This window comes from Peromyscus leucopus, chromosome 19, assembly GCF_004664715.2.
Source record: "Peromyscus leucopus breed LL Stock chromosome 19, UCI_PerLeu_2.1, whole genome shotgun sequence".
Lineage (NCBI taxonomy): Eukaryota > Metazoa > Chordata > Mammalia > Rodentia > Cricetidae > Peromyscus > Peromyscus leucopus.
Genome location: NC_051079.1, coordinates 24,708,430 through 24,733,295, shown reverse-complemented (window position 1 = coordinate 24,733,295; position 24,866 = coordinate 24,708,430). Strand labels below are relative to the sequence as shown.

General features: G+C 44.8%; 1 protein-coding gene across 2 annotated transcripts in view; it reads left to right on the top strand.

Moving 5' to 3' along the window:
* Sil1 (SIL1 nucleotide exchange factor) overlaps nt 1-24,866 on the top strand; it is a 238,878-nt gene that overhangs the window by 55,456 nt on the left and 158,556 nt on the right. For both annotated transcript variants that reach the window (XM_028886778.2, XM_037197073.1), the window contains exon 2: nt 6,516-6,629. In XM_028886778.2, the coding sequence (XP_028742611.1) occupies nt 6,525-6,629 (105 nt within the window). In that variant the 5' untranslated portion in view covers nt 6,516-6,524. The remainder of the gene's footprint in view (nt 1-6,515; nt 6,630-24,866) is intronic.

Here is a 24,866-nt window from a genome sequence, read left to right as displayed (position 1 = left end):
ACAATATGTATCTGTATACATACTGTAGGTGGGACCAAGCTCCAGAGAGTCTGAAGTGGCTGCTGATAGGGCTTGCCTTGCACTGGACAGCCTTCTCTCGTGTTCTCAGCACTGTTCTGAAACTCGGGGCAGCCACTGTCTGTCTGTCTGTGTTAGCCAGCCATGTCAGCACATACCCGGGACCCAGCAATCCCCTCTGCCTCCCGTTATTGGCTACTTGTTGTCTTCCTTCCTCAAAAAAGACTGAAGTTACTGGAGTTGTCTTGTTTACACAGGGCCCAGACCTCTCCTCCAGTCCGTGGGAATGGAGTGGAGGACAGAGCCACATGAGGTACCAGGGAGGCGGGAGCTTGGAGGCCTCTCCCCAGCACTGCCCAAGCATCTGCTCTGGGCTACAGTAAACTGACAATACAGATTGCCGAGGGCACCTGACCTCTGTCTAAGTAGAGGCACCATCTAGAGATGGCCATCTCAAGTATCTTCCTGTCTCCCTTGTCTCAGCCCAAGGGTACTTAAGGAAAGAGTTCTTGGGAGCCACTGACACAGTTCCCCTTTCCTGGACCAAGTGGTGCTTACGCTGGATGAAGGCCAAAGTGTGAAGTTTGCAGATCTGTTCTCTGGGAAGGCCAAGCATGATGGGAGGCTTTGTTTGGCAGGCCGTGCAGGGTGAACTCGGGACTGTGGGCAGCAAGTGCTTTGGGAGGGTTGCTCTCCTCAGGCCTAGTGGGACGCCATGAACTTGGCTTTATGTTCAAGTTCTCTTTTGTGATCCCAGCTGCCTGGGTCCTGTTGTGGTTCTCAGTTCGTCCTGGTGAGAGGCACTGTGCTGCTCACACTTGCTCTTTCTCCCTTGTCTTCAGCCAAAGCTCAGGACAAGCTTTGCTGGCATTCTCTCTGCCAAAACCAAGTGACTTGGCTGCAAGCCAGGTCTTAAAGGACAGACGCCTAGCCCTGCTACATGCTGCAGAGTTTGTTCATGTTCTCTGGGGGTCCCTGCAAAGCCTGGGAAACTCATTCCTTTGACCTAACCTCACTTCACCTAGACCTCTCCTCAGTCTTCCCAGCAGCCCCCTCTTAACTCCAGGCCTACTGTCTTTTGTGGGAAAGCGAAAAGAAGCGATAAGTAGGTCAGGTGTGTGGTCCTCGTGGAATTATTGAGGGGAGATGAAGGATCCATTTTTCAATTGATCTCTCCTCCTTTGTATTGGCAGCTGATGTTCCTGCTGGCATGAGTGTTCGTAGGAGATGGAGTTGATGAGAGCCCTGCGGGAGTTTCTGTGGCCTCCATTCCCTTCCTACTCCAGGAAGCTGCTGTGTGCACATCAGCTGTCCCTGCCCTGCCGTGCCTCAGTCATTCTGGGCCTCTTGTTCAGGTGTCGTTCGCCCTTGACTTCTCATTTGCCTTTCCCGTCACCAGCCCCTTATTTATCCCGGCTGTCGGAAGGGAGTGCCCATTACGTGTGCACATGCACGTATGCGTGAGCACTGTCACATGAGGAGGGCATGTGTGTTTTGGGGGGCAGTGTGCTGCTTTTTTCTTTCCCTCTCTCCCTTCCTTTCTTTTCTTTTAAGATGGCGTCTTACTCTGTCGTCCAGCAGACCAGCCTTGAGCTTGTAGTGATCCTCCTGACTGAGCCTTCCAAAGGCTGGGATTGCAGATGCGAGCCACCATGCCTGGCTATTTCCTTTTGTTTTATGTTCTGATAGTGCTCGGTCCCTCTCAGTCAAGGTTGCAGGGATAAGAAAGACAAAAGGCATTTGGAAGCTCTAGGGCTGTGTCCTCTTGAGACCCATCTCCCTGGGCCTCCCTAGCCTCTCTTAATGTGGCAGCCCCTTCCCTTGTTCACCCTCAGCCAGCCTGGCCCCTTTCCATCACCCTGGCCATGGACAGACACCTGCTCAGAACAGTGCAGTTGCTGTGAACTGATTCTCTGTCTCTCAGTGTGATTGGTGCCCCCAGGAAGCCGGGATGCTGGGAGGAACTTGTGTGGCACTCAGCAGTTCCATTTTGTGATAAAAAATGGAGAGGGAGACTGGCAGAAAGCAAAGGCTGTTGCTGCTGGGTGAGTGTAGCAGCTATTTTTAGTCCTAAGCCTTTGCTTTTCCGTTTGGCTGGGCTTTTTTAGCACAGTGCTGGTCCAGCAGGGCTGTTTTCTTTCAAGGCTGCAGATGTCCTTAGGGAAGGTTTCTGTCTGCCCCTAGGAAGACATGGGCTGTTCACAGGGGTAATAACTTCTGAGAGAAGGTCCAGGCAGAGCTCTGAGTCCATCTTGGGGCAGTAATGTCACAGGACCAGTGAACTGGAGCAGGGCAGTGTGTGGCCGGGATAGGTCAGAGAAGTGTAAACATCATACTCTTCAGAAATACTCCTCTGTAGTTGATTCAGTTATACCACTACCAAGTAGTTCAGTGAGCTGCGTCAGGGCTCCAAGAGTCTGGCTAACACATGACGAACTCTCCTCAAGTTTTTGTTGTGTTTGTTTAATGTTTTCCTTTCTGCCTCTCTAGATTATGTGCTGTCTGGGTAGAGTTGCTTGGATGTCCACTCTAGTGTACTGACCAACTTTGGTTACAGATTTTATTACTGCTGCACAGACATAAGCTCTTGTCCTGCCAAACAGTAATTTCCACTCTCCCTCTCCTTTAACCCCTGACGATGATCCACTTTCCTTCTTTATGATTTCTAGACACTTCATGAAGGTGGGATCATGTATGTCCTTTTGTGACTTGCTTATTTCACCTGATGTAATGTTTTGAGGTTTGTGTTGCAGTAGGTATCTAAGTAAATAGTATTACTGAGTAATATTTGATTGTGTGTATGTAACAGATTTAAAATTTTTGCGCTTATTTTTTTTAACAGGATCTTACATAAGCAGTCTGGTTTTGAACTCACTTTATAGCTAAGGCTGGCTTTGAAGTCCTGATCCTTCTGTTTGTACCTCCCGGCTACTGGTGTTAGAGCCGTGCACCACTGTTGCTGGGCAGCAGGGTTAGCCCTACTTTTTGAGGACTGTGAATCGTGTCTCTGAACACAGATGCACACGTAGCTGCCTGAGTTCCTGCTCCTTGCCTCCTTTAGGTGGACTCCTACGAGCAAAACTGCCTATAGCAACTTTTCTCTAGCTTTTTTTTTTTTTAAAGACAAGGTTTCACTGTGCAGTCCAGGCTGGCATTAAACTCTTGATCTTCCTACTTGGCTTAAATGTAGAGATTTGTTTGTTTGTTTGTTTTGTTTTGGATTTATTTTGTTTTTAACCATGTGTACTTATGTGTCAGTGTGTGGGTATGTGCACACAAGTGTAGGTGTTGCAGAGGCCAGAAGATGGTATGGATTCCCAGAGCTGGAGTTACAGGTGATTGCTAGCCGCCTGACGTGGGTGCTGGGAACTGAAACGGAGTTCTCTCCAAGAGCAGTACAGGCTTTTTGTTTTGAGACAAGGTCTCACCATGTAACTCTGTTGGATTGGAATTCACTAAGCAGACCAGGCTAGCCTTGAACTCACAAGAGATGCTCCTACCTCTGCCTCTTGAGTGCTGGGATTGAAGGCATGGAACCACCATGTCTGGCCAATATACACTCTTAATTTCTAAGTCATTTCTCTGGCTGCACATGTAGCTTTAAAAAACTTTATTTATTTTAAGTTGGGGTTGGCGAGATGGCGGTTCTTCCAGATGACTTAGGTTTGATTCCCAGCACCCACATGGCAGCTCTTAATTGTCTGTAACTCCAGTCCCAGGGTTCTGATGCCCTCTTCTTGGTCTTTGAGGGTACTGTATGCATGTGGAGTCCAGACATATACACAGGCAAAATACCACACACATATACATAAATAATTAAAAATTATGGTGTTGGGAGGGCACAATCATACTATGGTACATGTACAGAGGTCAGAGGACAATTTTGTGGAATCAATTTTCTCCTGCCTTTGTGTGGGTTCTAGGGATCACACTCAAGTGGTCACATGTGTGGCAGTTTTATTACCTGATGAGCCATCTCACTGGCCCACATGTCTTTTGAAAAACCAAACTGTGTTACAAAGTGGCCATGTTGCTTTACATTCCCATCAATAGTTATGATGACTTCACTAATCCTTACCAATATTTATTATTTTACTTAAAAAATGATATAATCATCTTTGTTGGGTATGAAGTGATTTTGATGTTCATTTCCATAATGATTAATGATGCTCAGGATCTTTTCATGATCCTAATGGCTATTTTTGCATGTGTGCATCCTTTCCTTTCTTTCTTTTTCCTTTTTGAGAAATGCCTATTAGTTCTTTGTTGTTTGGAAATTTTTAATTATTATTATATTGGAGAATACTGAGGATTGACCTCAGGGCTGCAGGCATGTTAAGCAAGCTTACTTTGGCTGAGTTACATTCCCTAGACACCTTTGCCCAGTTTTAAACTGGATTGTCCTGCCCTTATATTGAAACCCAGACAGTTTTGATACAGTCTGAACTTTATATTTATAAAAATATGTACATTTATAAAAATCCATCTTTATTTGTGTGTGTGTGGTTGTGGTGTGCCATGGTTTGTGTGTGGAGGTCAGAGGACAACTTGTAAAAGTGGGGATTGAGCTCAGGTGGTCAGACTTGGTGGCAAGTGCCTTGGCTGAGTCTTTTTTTGTATTCTTTTGATGTGCTGGAATTGAACCCAGGGCTTCATGAATCCTAGGAAGTGATCTTCCACTAAGCAAAATCTCAAGCCTTGTGCTTGCTAGACATTAACTTTTTATTATTTGGGTGATTTGAAAAAAATTTCTCTCATAATGTAGGTTGTCTTTTCATGCTGAATGGTTTTGTGTATGTGTGTATGCTTGTGTGCTCTGAGGGTATGTGTGTCGTGGTAGGAATTGAATCCAGGACCTCATGTGTACTATCAAAAGCTCTAGACTGAGCTCTGTTACCAACCTTATACTAATACAGTCCCCCGAGACACCGGGCTGTTTAGTTCTGATGAAGTCCAGTTTATTCTTTGTGTTGCTCGTTCTTTCGGTGTCACCGTTAAGGACCCAGGTCAGACCCCAACATCGTAAAGATTGCCCCTATGCTTTCTTTTCATAGTTGATGCTTTTTGTCAGGTGTGGAATGGCATGTCTGTAATCCCAGCACTTGGGAGGCAGAGGCAGGAATGATGGGGGCTCAGTGTCATCTTCAGATCCATAGTAAGCTTGAAGACAGCTGGGTTACGTAGGCCTTTGTTTCAATGTGAGTTTGAAGTCAGCCAGGTCTACAGAGTGAGTTCTAGAACAGCCAGGGCTGTTACCCAGAGAAACCCTGTCTCAAAACAACAAGAACAACAACAACAGAAAGCTTTTTACTTTTAGTTCTGATCCATTTTGAGTGAATCTTGGTGTATATTATAAAGGAAGGGTCTAGCTTTATTCGTTTGCTTATGGATAGTCAGTTGTTCCGCATTGTTTTCTTGAAGAGACTCACTCCTTTTCTTCCCAAATGAGCAGTTTCTACACTTTTGTTGAAAACTGACTGTATATGTGGTTGTATCTGTGCTCTTACTTCTATTTCATTAGTCTGTATGGCTTTTTTCATGCTAATACCACACCTTGGATTCTTGTAGCTTTACAGTGAGTTTGCAGATTAAAAAAAATGAGTCTTCTTTCTTCCTTTTGATTGTCTTGGCTTTCTGTGCTCATTAATATTCCATATGGATTTAGATAAATTTCTTCATTTCTGCAGAAAACACCATGGGGTTTGGTAGCAATTGCATTGAATTCATATGTTGTTTTGGTTAGGATTGTCATCTTAACAATACTGTCTGCAATTCATGAGTATGGGAAGTCTTTCTTTTCCTTTTTTCTTTTTTGGTTTTTTAAGACAGGGTTTCTCTGTGTAGTTTTGGAGCCTGTCCTGGATCTTGCTCTGTAGACCAAGCTGGCCTTGAACTCACAGAGATCTGCATGGCTCTGCCTCCTAAGTGCTGGGATTAAAGGCCTGCACCACTGCTGCGTGGCAGGAAGTCTTTCATTCCTTATGTTTTAAAATTGTTGACATCTGCTAATACTTATGCTATGATTTGTTAAAAAGTAGTGCACAAGATCTTGTGGCTTGGAAATGTTGAGCTTCGCTAGGTTAGAGGGCGCTGATGCTAATGTCATTAGCTGTGATAATGGGTATGGTTGAAAGAAGGTGGTTACAGATATGTATATGGACTTGATCCATAGCTGTCCATGTGCCGCACAGGTGGCTAATTTCCCCTCTTCCCAATGTAGCCAGTAACATGTTCCCCAAGCCTAAGTACTATTAATGAGGAAGGGAGGGCCGGGCTGTTTATGGCATGTGTGTTTCTAATCAGGGCACATCACTTGAGTCACGGGAGCGGGAGCCTTAGAGGTTTATCTAGTAGTAGTAGTAGTAGTAGTAGTAGTAGAGAGAAGGCCCGCTATTCTCCTGTGCAGAAAACGTCTGACATCGGTGTAGGAAATGCTGTTGTGGGAGTCATGATGGGGAGCCAGGCACTGACCTTCTGTTTCCTGTGCTTGTCCCCAGGTCCTGACTATGGCTCCTCAGCACCTGTATTCCACCAGAAGGGCTCCTCTAGGAATGCTGCTTGGGCTGCTGGTGACTTCCTGGTTCACTTCCTGCCTCAGCTGTCAGAACTCAGTAAGTGTCTTCTGTCGGTTGGAGCGGCAGGAGGAGGCCTGAGAGAGCCTCCTTGTCTCCAAGAGCACTGTGGGACGGGCTGGGCTTGGAGGGTTTTGTTTTGTTTTTTCTTTTTTTGTGGGAATGTGGTCTCCTTTTTCTCATTTCTAATTCCTCTAGTCTATTTAAAGGTCATGGCAGTTTCCCTTTGGGGAAAAATGGCGATAACAGTGAAGATAATAAAATAATAATCAGCTTCCACACATCAAGTATTATATTAAATGTTTTGTATCTCTTCTTATGTAATCATCCCAGAAACTCTATGAAGTAGGCAACTATAATTATTCTCTTTCTGAAAAGGAAGAGACTGAGGGTCAGAATCATACAAGCCATGGGAGAAAGAGCTGGAGCGGGGGTTGGGGATCGGGATTATCCTGAGGAACTAGATGGCAAGGTGGATGAGAATACCAGCTCCCAAACAGACTGCTTCCTCCTCTGCCTTGTCCTCTCGCTTTCTCTACTGTCCAGATCTTACGTCTCCTTTTCCTGTTCTTCTCGGCATTTCTTGGTTAACCTAGACCTCGTTGTTTAGAGCTGCAGTGTGGTCACAGGTAGATAGGGAATGCCCACAGAAGCCTGGCCTGGCTGCAGTGTGGTCACAGGTAGATAGGGAATGCCCACAGAAGCCTGGCCTGGCTGCAGTGTGGTCACAGGTAGATAGGGGGGGGGGGGGGGGGAATGCCACAGAAGCCTGGCCTGGCGGGTGGCAGGTGTGGGTCACAGGGGGGGGGGGGGGGGGGGGGGGGGGGGGGGGGGGGGGGGGGGGGGGGGGGGGGGGGGGGGGGGGGGGGGGGGGGGGGGGGGGGGGGGGGGGGGGGGGGGGGGGGGGGGGGGGGGGGGGGGGGGGGGGGGGGGGGGGGGGGGGGGGGGGGGGGGGGGGGGGGGGGGGGGGGTACAGGTAGATAGGGAATGCCCACAGAAGCCTGGCCTGGCTGCAGTGTGGTCACAGGTAGATAGGGAATGCCCACAGAAGCCTGGCCTGGCTGCAGTGTGGTCAGTGTGGTCACAGGTAGATAGGGAATGCCCACAGAAGCCTGGCCTGGCTGCAGCATATTGAAGCTCTTGCAGGGCCTTTTTTTCTGGGTTGTCCTAGCAATAGACTGCCCTTGACCAGCTCCAAGTATCTCCCTTCCCACAGTTTACCCTCGCTGGCCACCCTTTTCCAGCCCCCCAGGGCTCTCAGTAAAGGGTGGGTAAAGCTTTGGAACTAGAGGCCCTTGAAGTGCAAATGACAATTGTGATGAATTTAATACAATCCAGCTCGGCTGAGGTTCACCTCTGGCTCAGGGCAAGCTTCCACCTTCTCTCTGAAGTCATTTGTTTGCCTTCTTTGCCCCTTTGTGGAGTGGGGAATGTACAGTCAGGAGTCACGAATCCTTCTGAGCTTTTCATGTTCCCTGACTAAGATCCTGTTGGTGCTACTCTGCCCCCCTCCTCTTTCCTCTTTTCTCTTTCTTCTTTCTTTCTTTCTTTTTGGCTTTTCAAGGGCAATGAAAATGGACTCCCAGGATTCCTGGGGATAGGACTAGTTACAGCATGATGTTGGAGCTGTCTCTGACACAGCTTAGTAATAAAAATTGCCCAGAAAGGCACCCAGTTGTCTTGAGGGATCAGGAATGTGTCCCCTTCTCAACTGAGAGCTCAGGAGGATCCCTGTGTTCCCTGTTGAGAGCTTGAGCAGATGCACAATTAACAAAGCATGCTGATGAATTTACTTAAGGACTGTGTGTTAGCAAGTCCCTTTTGGATAATAGTCTAACCAAATAGATGAGCTCTCAGAACCATAATTATTCTGGCCCATTTATATTAGCTCTATTGAGTCTAGTCTCAGAAAAATGTTAATACTGACTTTCATCGGGAGAAGCTGCTTTTATCCTTGTCTGTTCCAAAGCTGTGTCTGTTTGTCATAATCTCTCATCATGTGCTAAGAGCAGTAGGAGTTAAAGCATCTCTTCTCTCATACCATAAAAGTGCCTCCTTGATGGCATTTAAAATCTAAGTTAGGCAGCAGCCACTGTCCCAGTATCCTAAATGGAACAGGCTGCTTATGATCCTTTCTTCAGAGCCTGGGGTCCAAGCAAGTGTTCTGATGACCTGGAATTGTCCTGTTTGAAGGTGTTTGTGCTGGTTAATGCCTACCCAGGTCAGGGTATCTGTGTATGTCACTATGACCTGGGGACATCTTCTCCGCTCAGCCCTGACAGTAGTACCTCTCTGGTGTGATAGTTAAGGCTCACTGTCACCTGACAGGCTCGAGAGTCACCTAGGAGATAAACATCTGGGCATGTCTGTGAAGGAGTTTCTAGATTGGGTTAACTGAAGTGAGAAGACCCACTCTAGATGTCGATGACACCATTCTGTGAGTTGGGGTCCTGGACTACATAGACAGGAAAAAGCCAACTGTCCCAGCGTTCTCTCTCTGCTTCCTGCCTGAGGGTACAGTGAAACCAGCTACCGGAAGCTCTTGCTGCCTGCCTTCCCCCCATGGTGGCCGCTGACTGCCGTATCCCCCTTTAAGTCCCTAACCAAAATGAACCCACCTTCCTTAAGTGGCTTTTCTTGGGTATTTTATTACAACAACACAAGTGTTAAGTTGGGCTGCCACATCTTTAGAGGGGTGTAAGGGCTGACGGACTATGGCTGTGATGCCTGTCGACAAAAAAGGTGGCGAGTGAGTGGGGCGGTTGTGGGCTTAGTGAGGAGACCACAAGCCCTCGTGTTCTCTCTTGTCTGCTCATTGACAGTGTGACCATTCCTCAGCGGAGACTGGCCGCTAGCTCATTTCCCAAAGCTTCTTAGAGTTAAATGTGGTTACATGGATAAATACTTAGCATCGGCACTAGCCCAGTGTGGCCAGTAAATATCAGCTATTATTTTTAGTATGGGAGTGGCTGCTCCAGTAGTTGATTTTTCAAGCAGAGTCCTAATGTGCTATCCTAGAAGTCTTCATATGTCGTGGTGTGGACACAGAAACCACAGCTCTCTTCTTAAGAGGGAATAAGAGCTAGTTTATTTGGGAGCCATTTTGAGAGACCATGGCCTAGGAACACAGATTCAGGCTCTCCAAAATTCCATGTTCCAACATGGACAGGTCATGAATCAAAGCAAGTTTAAAATATTTAGGTGGGTTTATCAGAGATGCAGTTACCTTGAGATGGGTGAAGCTTTCTTACAGGCTCAAGATGCTGTCTGATGACACGCTTAGCTTTTAGATCGGTAGAAGCTAATTGTCTGCTAATCAGTACATTCTGAAAGGTTTTTATCTATTGTCACAAGATGTTAGTTCTGATGTGTGGGGATGTGGGGTGGAGAGTAAGGCATGGCTGTTCTGGAGGGCCAGAACTAGCCCAGATAAGGTAATTAGCCTGGACATTCCAGTCTCTTCACACTGCTATTCTAATCAGCCAATAAGTTTCTGCAGACACAGACTCCTTTGGGGAATTTTCACAGCCAGAAAGCATCTTCTTTTAGAACTTTTTGTTCACCGTGTCTACCAATTATGATTAGGATTTACTCATTCTCTTTGATCTTGAAGGTTCTATTTGGCCTTTGAGACTATCATACTTGTCTACAAGCTCTACAAAGTATGGTTTGGTAGCTGTTTGTCAGCTAACGCCTTATCTGAGGTTTCTTGCTAGTGGGTTGAGAGGACATTGGTATTTGGAATGATATGGTAAGAAGGAGACAGAGTTGTGATCTAGCAGGGAAAGGAGCCGTGAGAAGCCAGCTGCCAGTGCACAGGAGCACAGGAGATTTCCTTTAGAGTTGACCAAGGTCAGCCTGCCTCTCTCATCTCTTGCTTTCTCTCTTAGTTAAGACACTGTTTTGTTTGTTTTTTTCTGAGGCTGTGGTCTCACCTGGCCCATGAACATCTTTGCTTGGGAAGAGGGGTGTGCTGGTAGATGTAATAAAGTCATCTCTCTTGTTGCCCCAGCTTTATTTTCTCAGCATTATGGGAACAACCATTAATTAAGACACTGGAGTCTGATTTCACACATGGGTTTTGGAGCCATGCTGACCAGAACTAAATCTTTGCTCTGCTTTTCTGAGCAGTGTTGATTATGAGTAGGCCGTATAGTGTTGATTACGAATAGGCCGTATTTTCACCTCATCTGTACTGCGGGAATAGTGTATGCTTCACAAGGGACTCAGTTGAGTTGAAGCATGGAAAGCTTCTGGTCAGGGTCTAACAAATGGTAGCTGCCATGACCATTATAACCCCGTTCTCACGATGCTGTTTCTCCACAAAGTCTCTTCTGGAGCTCCCCCTTTGAACGACTGTCCAGTCTGAGGGGTGTTGATGTCACTGCTTTCTGTGATTCTGAGTCCTTGATCTTTGAGAATAGCCAGATACGACCCGGGAAAATGTCTAGTCACTCAGGGCCAGATCTGGCGTACAGAGAGAACAGATTGAAAATGAGAACACCGGTTTTGTATCATTTCCCACTCAAATTTGAGGTATCTTAAAATCTGATTCAAAGAAGATACTAAGAAATGATGTAAAAAAAACATGTTGAGCAAAAAAGATTGTTTAACATGATAGGCCTCCCTGGCTTAAAGCATGATGTTTCTTCCTTTGGATGTATTTTGTTCTTCAGTGCAGTAATTATACACATTTATGAGGTATAGTACTTGTGTACAATGTATGACCAGGTTAGGTAATTGCCCTGTTTCTAACCTGAAATGTTTATCACTCCTTTGAGTCAGGAACATTCAAACTCGACTAGCTATTTTGAAGTATCCAGTTAAGTGTTGTGAAACATAGTTATCTATCTCACAGCACTTGTATTCACTAATCACCATCTCTCCATCCCAAGTGCCGTCTGTGTTCCTATTATGAAAGTAACTGTTTGTCCTCAATGGTTTTAAGAGCATGTGGTCTTTCTGGGTGCTCTAGGGATGTAGTTTGTGGTTGAGCTCTTGCCTAGTGCTGTGATAAGGAAAGAGAGTCCTTGGCAAGTTTGAGCCAGGGTGTCTCATGGCGGGTGAGAGACAGAGCCATCATGCAGACAGCGCTCAGTGGAGAGTTTTATTTGGTGGAAAGAGAGAGAGAGACAGAGACAGAGACAGAGACAGAGACAGAGAGACAGAGACAGAGAGACAGAGAGGAGAGACAGAGAGAAGGAGGGGAGGTGCGCACTACCTTGTGGCAAAGTGTGTGTGTGAGGGGGGAGCGAAGGGGAGGAATCCTTTCTTAAAGGTAATGTAGGATGGCATCAGGACTCTGGGCGGGCCAGGGTATTATCTGCTTATTGGCCAGGATTCCAAGAAGCAGGTCTGAATGCTGACACGTAGCCTTGGGTCTGCTTCCCCTTCGGTTGCCTGACTTCATGCAGTGCCCCTCCAGTCAGTCCCATGAAGCTGCTGAAAATTTGTCTATTGTCTGTGTGTCATCTCCTCTTGACTGTTGACCACTGATGGGCACCTGGGTTGATCTGTGTCTTAGGACTGTACATAGTGCTGCGGTCAACATGGGTGCAGTTACTTCTTTGTCAGACTGATTTCAGCTCCTCTGTGTATACGATCAGTAGTATGATTGACAGATCCTATGTCAGTTCTAGTTCCAGTTTTTCTGAGGAACCCTTAACTATTTTTTTTTTTTTGCAATGACTACACTACTTTATATTTCTACCAACAGTGTTTAAAATTCTCTTTTCTACGTCCTCACCAGCATCTTTTCTGTATGTGTTTTTTCATAGCAGCTATTGTAACTCAGTAGAATGACAACTCATTGTGGCTTTGTTTTGTACTCTGCTGGTGGTGTTGCTGTGCAGACACAATGACCAAAACAACTTAGAAAAGAAAGAATCTATTGGGAGCTTACATTTCAGAGGGCTAGAGTCTATGACCATCATGGCAGGAAGCATGGCAGTGTGCAGGCAGGCATGGTGCTGGAGCAGCAGGTGATGACTCACTTACATCTTGATCCACAAGCATGAGGGACAAAACCAACAGAGACACACAGACACAGACACACATACACACAGAGAGACAGAGAGAGACACACACACACACACACACACACACAGAGAGAGAGAGAGAGAGAGAGAGAGAGAGAGAGAGAGAGAGAGAGAGAGGGTGTCTTAGTAACTGTTCTGTAAGAAACACTGTGACCATGGAACTCTTATAAATGTTTGCCAGATCGTGACCCCAGAGAGACCACCAAGACGAGCATGCGGAATGCAAAAGCAAGGTTTAATTCTGGATATCCAAAAGCATACAAGCCTAGCAGGACTTCGTCAATACATCCAACGCAGTGGAGCTGGAGGAAGCGCCACCTGTCTGCAGCTCAGTTTTTAAAGGAAAAGTCACAAGGTTACATCATTTAGGGGTGCTAGTACGGTACAATTCTGATTGGCTCGCTTCTAGGACTTCTAGAATTACTTCTAAGGAGTGTTGCCCCACCATTTCTCATTGGCTGCCTCAGTGGGGCATTTCTGTGGTCAGTTACCTGGAAACCAGGAGAGACATTCATAGTCTGGCAGGCATTACCTCGTGACTATCTTGTGACTCTGTACTTTTACACTTCCTGGTTTCTGGAATCTGAACTGACTGGTTTCAGTAACTAAAGGCCTATCCCAAAAGGAGAAATTTAGCTTAATTTTAGGGTGAAAGCATTTTGGTCTTATTTCTAAGATGGCTCATTTTGGTCTCACATAAAACATTTCATCTGGGGCTCACAGTTTCAGAGAGTTAGTCCATTATCATCATGGCGGAGTGTGGTGGCACACATGGAGCTGGAGCAATAGCTAAGAGCTACATCCTGCTCTGCAGGCAGAGGGAGAGATCAGAGGGGCACTGGGTTTCAAAAAGCCCCTGTGACATATTCCTCCAACAAGGCCCCACCTACTCCAACAAAGCCACACTTCCTTAGCCTGATGACTAATCATTCAAATATATGAGTCTCTGGGGGCCATTCTTATTCAAACCTCCAGAGAGAGAGAGAGAGAGAGAGAGAGAGAGACACACACACACACACACACACACACACACACACACACACACACACACACACACACCCGGACCGGGAATGGTTTGGATAAACTTAAAGCCTGCCCTTAGTGACACACCTCCTCCAACAAGGCCACACCTCCTAATACTCCCCAAACAGTTTCACCGACTGGGACCCAGCATTCGTACATAAGAGCCTGTGTGGTTATTCTCATTCTTAGCAGCACAGTGATGCGGAACATTTTTTCAGATGTGTTAGCTGGGTCTATTCAGGGCTTTGCACACAGCAGGCAGGTGCTCTACTACCGAGCTCTACCTTTAGCCCAGTGACTCTAGGATGCCCCTCCCCCCTTTTTTCCTTTGCTCAATGCTGGGGATGAAACCTAGGGTCCTCATATATGCTAGCCAAGAGCTACCATATATTCTACCATAGAGCTACATCCCAGTCCCATTTGCTCACTAAAAATGTTTTTTCCTGTTGATTTGTTTAGTCTCCTTACATATATTCTGGTTAGTAATTCCTTGGTGGCTAAGAATCTTACAAATGTTCTTCTTCAGTTTCCTAGTTTTTTGCTATTATTGTATGTATGATGCTATCTGTGGGGAGTCCAGCTTAGTTGGTCCTTTATATGGGTTCTAGGGGTCAAACTCAGATCCTTAGGCTTTGCCCTGCAAGCTCTTTAACAACTGGGTTTCTTTCTGGCTCCATTTCTCCCATTCTTGAGATTGTCTGCTCTGAGGTGTTGCTGTGTGGAGGAAGCCTTTTGGTTTGATGTAATACCAGAGGTGGAGTTTTGTAGTGTGGGATCATATAAAACACAAAATCTCTGTGTGCAGACCAGTGTCCTAATGCATTTCCCCAATGGTTTTGTTTATAGTTTTTTTGTAGTTTATTTTCCTTCTCTTCCTCTCTCTCCCTTCTCCTTTCCTCTCCCTTTTTTGGTGAGGTCTCTTGTAGCCTGGCTGTTTTTCAACTCCTTATCTAGCTGAGATATCCTTGAACTTCTGACCTCCTCGCCTCTCCCTCATTAGTGCTGGGATTACAGGTATGTACTACCATATCCAGTGTATGTGGTGATAGGGTTTGAACCCAGGCTGTCATACATTCTAGATAATCACTGTCAACTGAGATACATCCCAGCCCTCACCAGATTTTTTGAGTTTTTGTTTGTTTGGTTTTTTGCTAAGGATTGATGTTTTCCTGTCTGCTTAGTGGCAGTACATGAATCTACTAATATTTTAATTATTGTCTGACCCCAAAGTCAGCACCCTGCTGGCTGCTCAGGCCGAAGCTTGGAGGGGCTTCTGGTCCTGTGGCCCCATCTCTGTTATGGCTATGATATGTAGGTTTAAATTAAGTCTCTATCATTCTAGTTATCAATAAGACTTGGGAGTCAGAAGCTGGGGTGAAAACCTGCTAGCTCAGAGAGGTTGAGTAGCAACTAGCTGACTTTGCTTTTTGGCCAGAGATACCACAAAAGACCCCTCTCTTCTTAGTCCCAGAACCAAAAGGAAGCTCAACTCTATTTCCCACCCCTTCCTTCCTGTGTGTCTTCTCCATCCAAATTGCTGGCTTCTCATTGGCTAATTCCAGTCAGCTTTAGTTGCTGGTTTCGCCCTCAATTCAAGATAAACTTTTTTGACAGTCTGGAGTGTCACAGTGCGATCAAAATATCCCACAACATGGGCTTGTGCTGATTGTTTGCTTTTTGTTGTTCCACACAATTTTGGGGTTTTTGTTTGTGTTTTGTGTTTTGAGACAGGGTTTCTCTGTATAGTTCTGGCTGTCTTGGAACTCACTATATCAGGCTGGCCTCACACTCAGAGATCCACCAGCCTCTGTCTCCCAAGTGCTGGGATTAAAGGTGTGCACCACCACAGCCAACTAAGTGCCATAAAAAACTTTGCAGTTAATTTCCCCCGATTTGTTTATTTTGTGTGTGTGTATTTGTGTATTTCATGATGTGTGGAAGTCAGAGGAATACTTGCAGGAGTCAGATGTCTCTACCATTTGAGTCTTGAGCATTGAATTCATGTTGTAAAGCTTTGTGACAAGCATACTTACCTAATGAGCCATCTAGCCAGCCCAAATTTTAGCAGTCTCTGAAAAAAAACTAATTCTGTAAAACTACATCAACTCTGTAAATCACTTTGGGTACTGTGGACATTTTGACATTAATAAGTCCGATCTATGCTTATAAGATGACTTTCCATTTTCCTGGGAGGGGAGGTTCAATTTCTTTTATTGCGGTTTTATAATTTTCATTGTAGAGACTCTTCACTTTCTTGGCTAAATTCCTGTCCCCTTGCCTCTCTCTCTGTATTATTGTATGAATAGGATTTCTTGGCAATTTTGTTGTTGATATATAAAAGAGGTATTTGGTTTTTGTATATTGACTTTATATCTTGTAACTATTAAATTTGCTTCTCGGTTCTAGTGGTGTGTGTGTGTGTGTGTGTGTGTGTGTGTGTGTGTGTGTGTGTGAGAGAGAGAGAGAGAGAGAGAGAGACAGACAGACAGACAGACAGACAGACAGACAGAGACAGAGAGAGACTTAAGTTTTCTTACATAGAAAGTCATGTCATTTGCAGATGGGTAGTTTGATCTCTTTTTTGATTTGATGTCCTTTATTTTTCTATTCAGCTTTCTATGTCACGTTCAGCTTCATAGGTTGTGTGTCTAGAAATTGATCCATTTCTTAGAGTTTCCAATTTTTAGTATTTAGTTGTGCATAATAGCACTTATATTTCTGTAGTAGTGTCTGTTGTAAATCTCCTTTTTTAACCTCTCATCTTGTTTCTTTTCTCTTTTCTCAGTGTATTCATTACATTAGCTGTGCACAAATGACCTGATAGAGAAAAAGAAGGAAATTGTGTTCTGAATGGTGATTCCAGGGACTTTGGATCCATGATGGCAGGGATGGCCTGGTGGAGTGACTTTGGTGACAGGAGCATGCAGTGGGGGCTGTTGACATTGTGGTGGACCAGGAAACGGAAAGGGAGGAGGAATGGCAACCAGAATCTATAGTCTCCAGGGGCTTTTTCCTGTTTGTTTTTTGTAGAAACCTTATCTCGTAAAGGTTCCTGAGCCTCCAGCAGTACGATGAGTGAGTAAAAAGATGTTCAGAACATGAGCTTGTGGAGGAAACTTAAGGTCAAACAGCATTTGTGATTAGTGTAGCTGACATTCTGTCCATTTTGTTTATCTTCAAGAAAACCAACTCTCCACAGCTGGGCAAGTGGCATGCTTCTGTAATCTCTGCGCTGGGGAGGTAGAAGTAGAAGGATCAGGAGTTCAAATCCAGCCTTGGCTTCATAGTGAGTTTACCACCAGCTTGGGCTACATGCGATTAAGTTTCATAAAACCAACCACAACTCTTTTTACTGATACTTTTTTTTTTCCTTTTTCAGTCTGTATCTTTGCTCTGCTCTGGTTTTCCCTACATCTTACCACCTGTGGTTTCTTCTAGTTCCTTGAGTTGCACTGTTACATTGTTGGAAGTCTTTTTTTAATGTGAGCAGGTGCTGTGGGATGGTCTTTCTGTATTCTGTGAATATGTGTTGATACCATTGGTTAATAAATAAGCTGCTTTGGCCTATGGCAAGGTAGCTTAGAGGCAGGCAGGAAATCTAAGCAGGGATACAGGGAGGAGGAAGGTGGGGTCAGGGGAGATGCTGAGAGCTGCCCAGGGAAGCAAGATGTAATGCAACACAGGAAAGCCATGAGACACGTGGAGATACATAGATTAATAGAAATGGGTTAATTTAAGATGAAAGAGCTAGAAGCCTGAGCCATAGACCGAACAGTTTGTAATTAATATAAACCTCTGTGTGTTTACTTGGGACTGAGTGGCTGTGGGACACAGGAAAACTTCCGGCTACAAGCAGGTGTTGCTGGAAACCTCTCTTAGTAGTATTGCCTATTCCATCACAAGGTTTTGATATGTCATGGTTTGATTTTCATTTGTTTCAAGAAGTTTTTTAATTTAGTTTCTTGATAGGTTCTTGAGTAGCCTTGAAATCACTGTGTAGCTGAGAAGGATCTTGATGTACTGATTCTCCTGACTCTTGACAGGTGTTCATCACTACACTTGGTTCAAGTAAATCTGATTAAAAATCAGGTGTTTTAGACAAGCAAAGTAACACAGCTTCACAGAGTTAGACAAGTGAAACATAAGAGATGTAACACATCTTTGCATCATTAAACAAATGTTCCACAGTATAAACAAATGTAACACATTTTCAGCTAATATTCCACAACACCAGGGATTGAATGAAGGTGCCATCCTTGGGGCCAAGTGCATTTGCCTGCTGAGCGATCCTGGTGGCCCCTTTTATATAATTTTTAGAGTCCCTCTTGTTCATTTCTAGTTTTACTCCATTGTGGACAGAAAAAAATACAGGATATTTCAGGCTTTAGTTTTTATCATCAGTTTTTAGACTTACTGCCTAACATATAATCTATCCTGAATAAAACTCCATGTTTCTTAAGAAGAAAAATGTGTATCCTGAAGCTGTTAGATGAAATGTCCTGTAATTCTCTGTTAATCTATTTGGCCTACAGTATAATTCAACTTCAGGGTTTCTTTACAGATTGCCTATTATCTCTTCTTTGACAAAAGTGGGTGTTAAAGTCCCATGATTATGTATAATTACATACAAGCAGAACCTGGTTTGTACAATTGAATATTCCAGCTTTGGGTATATACACATTTATAACTGATGTTTCATCTTGTTGAATTGGTCCATTTATTATCATATGGTGACCTTATTTGTGTTTTAAAGTGTTTGATTTATTTTATCTAATAGCTATATAGCTACTTTTTTTCCCCCTCGAGACAGGGTTTCTCTGTGTAGCTTTGTACTTTTCCTGGAATTCACTCGGTAGCCCAGACTGGCCTCGAACTCACAAAGATCCACCTGCCTCTGCCTCCCGAGTGCTGGGATTAAAGGCGTGCGCCACCACCACCCAGCATCTGTAGCTACTCTTGCTCATTTCTTTTTTCTGCTTGCACGATATTTTTCCTCAGTTTCTTCACTTCAGTCTATGTCCACTTTACTGGTGGAATGAATTTCTTGTAGGCAGCGTATCCTTGGGTCTTATTTTTAACTCCATTCAACCTGTTTGTATATTTTAACTGGGGAATTTAATCCATTTATGCTCATGGTTATTCATGTTTGTGGTAGATTTTGAAATTATGTTTTTCAGTTAGCAAACTAGTGGGTTTCATTTTGACATTTTCATACACATGTCATTCTGTTTTAGTTTTATTTGCTCCCCATATGCTCTTCCCTTTCTCCATTCTTGCTGGTGTTCTTTTACCAAATAGTTCCTTCTTCTGCTTTCGTATCACATGTACTCCAGTCCTCTTTGTTCTCCCTTTAGACCTGTTCCTCCCCGTCAGGGTCCTTTTTCTGCTTTTATCTCCCCCCTTCTCTCTCTCTCTCTCTCTCTCTCTCTCTCTCTCTCTCTCTCTCTCTCTCTCCACACACACACACACACACACACACACACACACACACACACACGAGTCTAGGCTGTACATAAAAGATAAATGTGGTATTTGTCTTTCTGAGTCTGTCTTATCTTGCTTAAAGTGATGATCTCTAGCTCTATTTATTTTCCTACCAACAACATCTTTTCCTGTTAATACTATGAATAATGAAATTCCATTCTTCTTTACAGTTGAATAAAACTCCTTTATCTAAATATACTGTATTTTCTTTATTCATCTTTACTCCCCCCTTGGCAGCTTGCCTAGATTTTCTGGTACTATGGATGTGAGACCACAGATAGGAGACTTATGTTAGATCCAGCTCAAATTATTCAATCCCTGTGTCCTAAGTATGTGGTGTCTTCAGGGTTAGGGACTTACTGTCTCCGACCCAAGAGGCAGCCAAGGACAACAGCAGCCGCCACATTATTCTGGGAGTCATTTGAACTCTCCTGACTAACAACTTGAGTGAGTGCTCCCATGCCTGGCACTGGGGTTCCTGTCAGGTAGTCTATGGTTCTTGTTGGGGACATTGTCAGCCTTTGTCAAACAGCCTTGATGTTATTTGTCTTCCCTCTTCCCCAATTCCAGTGCCCCTCTCCATTTTTCCCGTTCCCCTCCATATCACCTGAGTCTTGCTATTCCCCTCTCAAGCCCCCCCACTCTCACGGTCCCTTTATAGCTTCCTGGGGTTTGTGGTTACTTATGTACTCACATCTGAATATTTGGAACTTCCCATGAGAGAGAGCATGAGACATTTGTCTTTCTGGATCTGGGTTACCTCATTCAATATAATCTTTTCTAGGTCCACCTATTTACCTTCAAATTTCATGATTTTGCTTTACTTTGCAGCCAAATACTACTTAATTAAATTAATTAATTAATTGATTAATTTTGGTTTTTTCGAGACAGGGTTTCTCTATGTAGTCCTGACTGTCCTGGAACTCACTCTGTAGACTAGACAGGTCTCGAACTCACAGAGATCCTCCTGCCTCTGCCTCCCAAGTGCTGGAATCAAAAGTGTGCTCCACCACCACCCAGTATTTTTTTTTCTTTTGGTTCAAATACTATTTTATTGTGTTTATGTACCATGTTTTCATTAGCCATTCGTTTATTGGGGGACATTTAGGCTGTTTCCTTTTTCTGTCTAGAATGAATAGGGCAGGAGTTAACAGTGCTGAGCAAGTACCCGTGGAATAGGATGTCAGATTCTTTGGGCATACGCAAAGGAGTGGTGTAGTTGAGTCCTATGGTGGAACTGTAATAATCAAAACAATATGAAACTGTCACAAAAACAGACATATAGACTAATGGAATAAATAAAATAGAGACCCTAACATAAGTACACATAGGTGTATAGCCTTCTGATATTTGACAAAGAGGCCAAAAACATATGCTGGAGAAGAGCCTCTTCAACCAATTGTTCTCAGAAAATGATGTCTACATGCAGAAAAGTGAAGTTAGATCCGTATCTAACACCCCATACAAAAATTAACTCCAACTAGACCAAAGACCTCAATTTGAAACCTGAAATGTTAAAAACTGCTGAAAGAAAACATAGGCAGTATCCTAAAGAGGACTTTGTTTGCTTTGGAATTAATGCCAACAATTGATAAATTGACCTCAGAAAACTAAAAAGCTTCTGTACAGCTTAGGAAATAATCAGTCGAGTGAAAGAAGAAACCCACAGAAAGGGAGAGAATCTTTCCTAGCTATATATCTGAGAGAAGATTAATATCTAGAATATACAAAGAACTCAAAAAACTAAGAGTCAAGGAAAGCAACCAATTGAAAAACGGGCTCGGGATCTGAACAGGCAGCTCTCAATAGAGAAATACAAATGACTAAGAAATACTTCAAAAGTGTTCATCATCCTTAAGAATTAGGAAAATGCAAATTCAGACAACTTTGTGAGGTATGATCCTAATTAGTCTTATCAGTAAGAACCAGTAGTCAAATATAGGGATATTAACCCAAAAGATCAATGAAGCAAAGAACAGCCACTAGTGACTTCTTACCTCTCAGACCGAAAGGGCCCAAGAGCCTCTCTCCACCTGCCTCATATTCCTGTCTCCACCTCCCAATTGTACTGGAATTAAAGGCGTGAGCCTCTCCAGTGCCGGGATTGAAGGTGTGAGCCTCCCAAGTGCTGGGATTAAAGGTGTGAGCCACCAGTGCCTGGCTTTATGGTTAACTAGTGGCTAGCTCCACCCTCTGATCTCCAGGCAAGCTTTTGTCAGAACACAAACAAAATATCACACAACAACTTTGAGATTTCATCTCACCTAAATCATAATGTCAAAGATCAATAGAACAACTGGCAACAAGTGTTGTCGAGGAACAAGGGACCCCTTATTCACTGTGAGTGGGAGTGAAGACTGGTACAGCCACTCTGGAAATCAGGATGGAGAATCCTCAAAAAGCTAAACATACAACCTGCCATATGACCCAGTCATTTTTCTTTCTTTTTTTTAATGTCTCAATTTTTTTTTTAAGATTTATTTTATTCATTATATATACAGTATTCTGTCTGCATGTTTGCCTGCATGTCAGAAGAGGGCGCCAGATCTCATTACAGATGGTTGTGAGCCACCTTGTGGTTGCTGGGAATTGAACTCAGAACCTCAGGAAGAGCAGCCTGTGCTCTTAACCTCTGAGCCATCTATCCAGCCCCCAGTCGTTTCTCTTGATGGTAGGCATTCTGACTGGGGTGAGATAGAATATCTGAGTTACTTTAATTTGCATTTCCCTGATTGCTAAGGCTGTCTCCACTGCGTTTCTTGTTCACTTGTTAAATTCTTTAGCTGCAGATTTGTTTCTTTTTAATCTGTCTCTCTGCTGCGCTTATCATTCATGTAATGAATCTCTTCCTGATTTTGTTGTGATATCTGTATTGTATTATCTCATTAAATTTTAAGACCGCTATCATGTATTCTTTTTCAGGTGGTTCATTGATTTCCTTTTCCTTGTGTTTGTTGCTATTTTGTTCCATTTTAGCCATGGTGTTACTTTTGCTTTTACACTGCTTGTTTTTCCACATTGATATTTGTGCATTTGGTGGCTTAGTTGCTTCTACTTTTGGGGGGGGTGGGTGGGGTTGGGGTGGGTGGAGTCATGTTTTGAGACAGGGAAGCCCTGACTGTCTGGAACTTGCTTTGTAGACCAGGCTGGCCTCAAACTCAGAGATCTGCCTGCCTCTGTCTCCCAAGTGCTGGGATCAAAGGCGTGCACCACCACACTGGGCACTTCTACTAATTTTATAGGGTAGCTTTTTAAAAAGAATATTTATATTTTGTGTGTTTTTGCCTACATTTGTATCTATGTACTCTGTGTATACCCTGTGCCTTCAGAGGTTGTCAGATGCCCTGGAACTGGAGTTACAGACAGTTGTGAGCTACCATGAGGGTGTGGAGAATTGAACTTGTCCTCTGGAAGAGCAAGTGGTGCTCGTAATCACTGAGCCATCTCTCCATCCCACCCCAGGGTAGCTTCTGTTTTGTTGTTTTATTTTGTTTTGAGATAGTGTCTTGTTTTGTAGCCCAGGCTGGTTTTAAACTTGAGATTCTCCTACGGCAGTGTCCTCCGGAATGCTGAGATCACAGGTGTGTGCAGCCCTGACAGTGAGCGCTGGGATACCAACAGCATGGTTGTGTTGACTTTGGTTCTAGATGAGTACTTTAGAGCTTGTCGCTTCTTCAGCTGTAATTAGTATAGGTGATGTCCGTGGTGTGTTCGTAGCCTAGGCTGCAGGAATTGGTGGATTGCACCTCAGTTCTCTTAGGTGGATTTGCTGGCAGCTCTGGGTGTGGCCTATTTGGTTGTGGGTGTGGAATGCCTGTCAGTTGCTGCTGGCTACTCTAGAGGGCCTGCACACAGGAAGCAGCAGGGCCGCAGAACCGTGGTTCCTGTCTGTTTGCGAGGACCATGTGTCTGAGCATTCCACAGGTGTGGGGTTGCACCAGTGGACCCAGAAAGGGAATTTGTATATGTGACCAATGGTTGCCTAGTGACAGTGCTTAAGGCGGGCTGGCTGTGTGCTTCGCAGGGCCTCCAGGAGGCAGAGATCCCGAGAATGCACAGCCTAGCTGCTTCCTGGGGCTGCAGGACAATGACAGGCCCACAGAGCTTAACCAGCTCCATTGCTCAGTGCTGGTTGTCATTCTGCCTCCAGGGCTGAGTTGGCTAAACTGTGGCTAACTGCTCCCCAGGATCCTAAGTGGGCAAAGCCTCAAGACAGCACAGGAGCCTGTGGAGAGGAAGGCACAGGATGGCTGAGTTCATTCTCCACGGTAACTCAGTGGCAGCTCTCCGGACTGGGCTCAGGACCCGTGAGAGCGACAGGCTTCTCCAGCAGTCAGTCAGTGCTTCAGGTGTCTGTCTGTCAGTGGCCAGTGGCCTGAGTGAGGACTGTGGGGGCCTCCTGCTTGCTCTTTGCCCACCAAGTGGTTCTAGTTGAGAGGGACAGAAGATTGTGTGTACTTGGTTCCCTTCTTGACAAGACCAGGATGCATCTCCATTCTTTGCAATGTCTCTGCCGCATCCTCACCACACTCAAGTCTGTGCCTCGAATACTAACTAGTGCGAAAGCTATTGTTTACGTGTCAGTCCTTTGTTATGGAGGAAAGCATGTCAGGTACCTGTAGTCAGCTCTGTTGCTGGTGAACCTGGTCTGTTACCTTTGTTAATGAAATCCAGAAAAGCAGCTTTTCCTATGTTGTAGCCATCAGCATGAACACTGCTAGTCCTGCCTGGACTTTAAAGGGCGTTGAATGGCATGTTCCCCACATTACAGCATCCCCTCCAAGTTGTAACATTTGCCCAAGGAGGGGAGGCTGGAGGAAGTGACCAGGTCACACGTAGAGGAAGAATAAAAATTTGGAAGATTCTTAGGGGGCCTACCACGGTGTAAAGGGGAGTGAGCAGTTCAGGGGTGGGTGTGGGTGGAGACTGACCACCCAGACTGCAGAGACCGAGGCTGTGGAGGTGCATGTAAGCTGTGTGGAGGGCACCAGGGTGGCAGGTTTTGTGGGAGTGGGTACCCTTGCTGGTGTGGGATTTCTGGTAATGCCGCTGCCTCTGAGTTACCACCACTCCTTATAGTGAGTGATTCCTCACCAATACTCCTGACGGTAACCTCAGCAAACAAACTCATTGGTTCACCAGATGGGACTTTGACGCAGTCATGCTTTGTTCTGTCCTGGGGTCCTTTGCTGACACAGGTAGACCTGTGTGTTGCATCTCCCCACAAAAAGTCTGTCATACAACGAAGGACTTCTTGCTTCTCTAGGTTACGAGAATTATTCTCCTGCTCACTGTCACACATCCAGGAATTACCTCTTAGTAACTAAAGCAAAACTGCAGTTTAAAACTTGGGTGTTCGGTCTGGTCTTCTTACATGCTGAACATGAGCAGATTTCTGTGTGTTCAAGTTGTGTGCCAGGGCCGGACGGAGGAGTGGCAGCTGCCTTGGTGTGGGGGTAGGGGGCTGCGCTTCACAGCCTGGTGCTCCCTGCCATACCCACCGGGCCGCTTCACTCATTTTCGGCCATTCCTGCCTGGCTCCTGGAGGATTTGATCCATACAGATCGGAGGTAATTTTTATTAATATTGTTCTAATCCTGTCTCCTAGTGCTTTTGGCCAGGGGCTGCCTCGCATGGCTTGGTCCTAGAGTACATAGGTTCTGGGTACTTAGATAAAGTAGTCTTATTCTAGAATATGGTACTGCTTACTACCTGTCTGCAGAAGACTCAG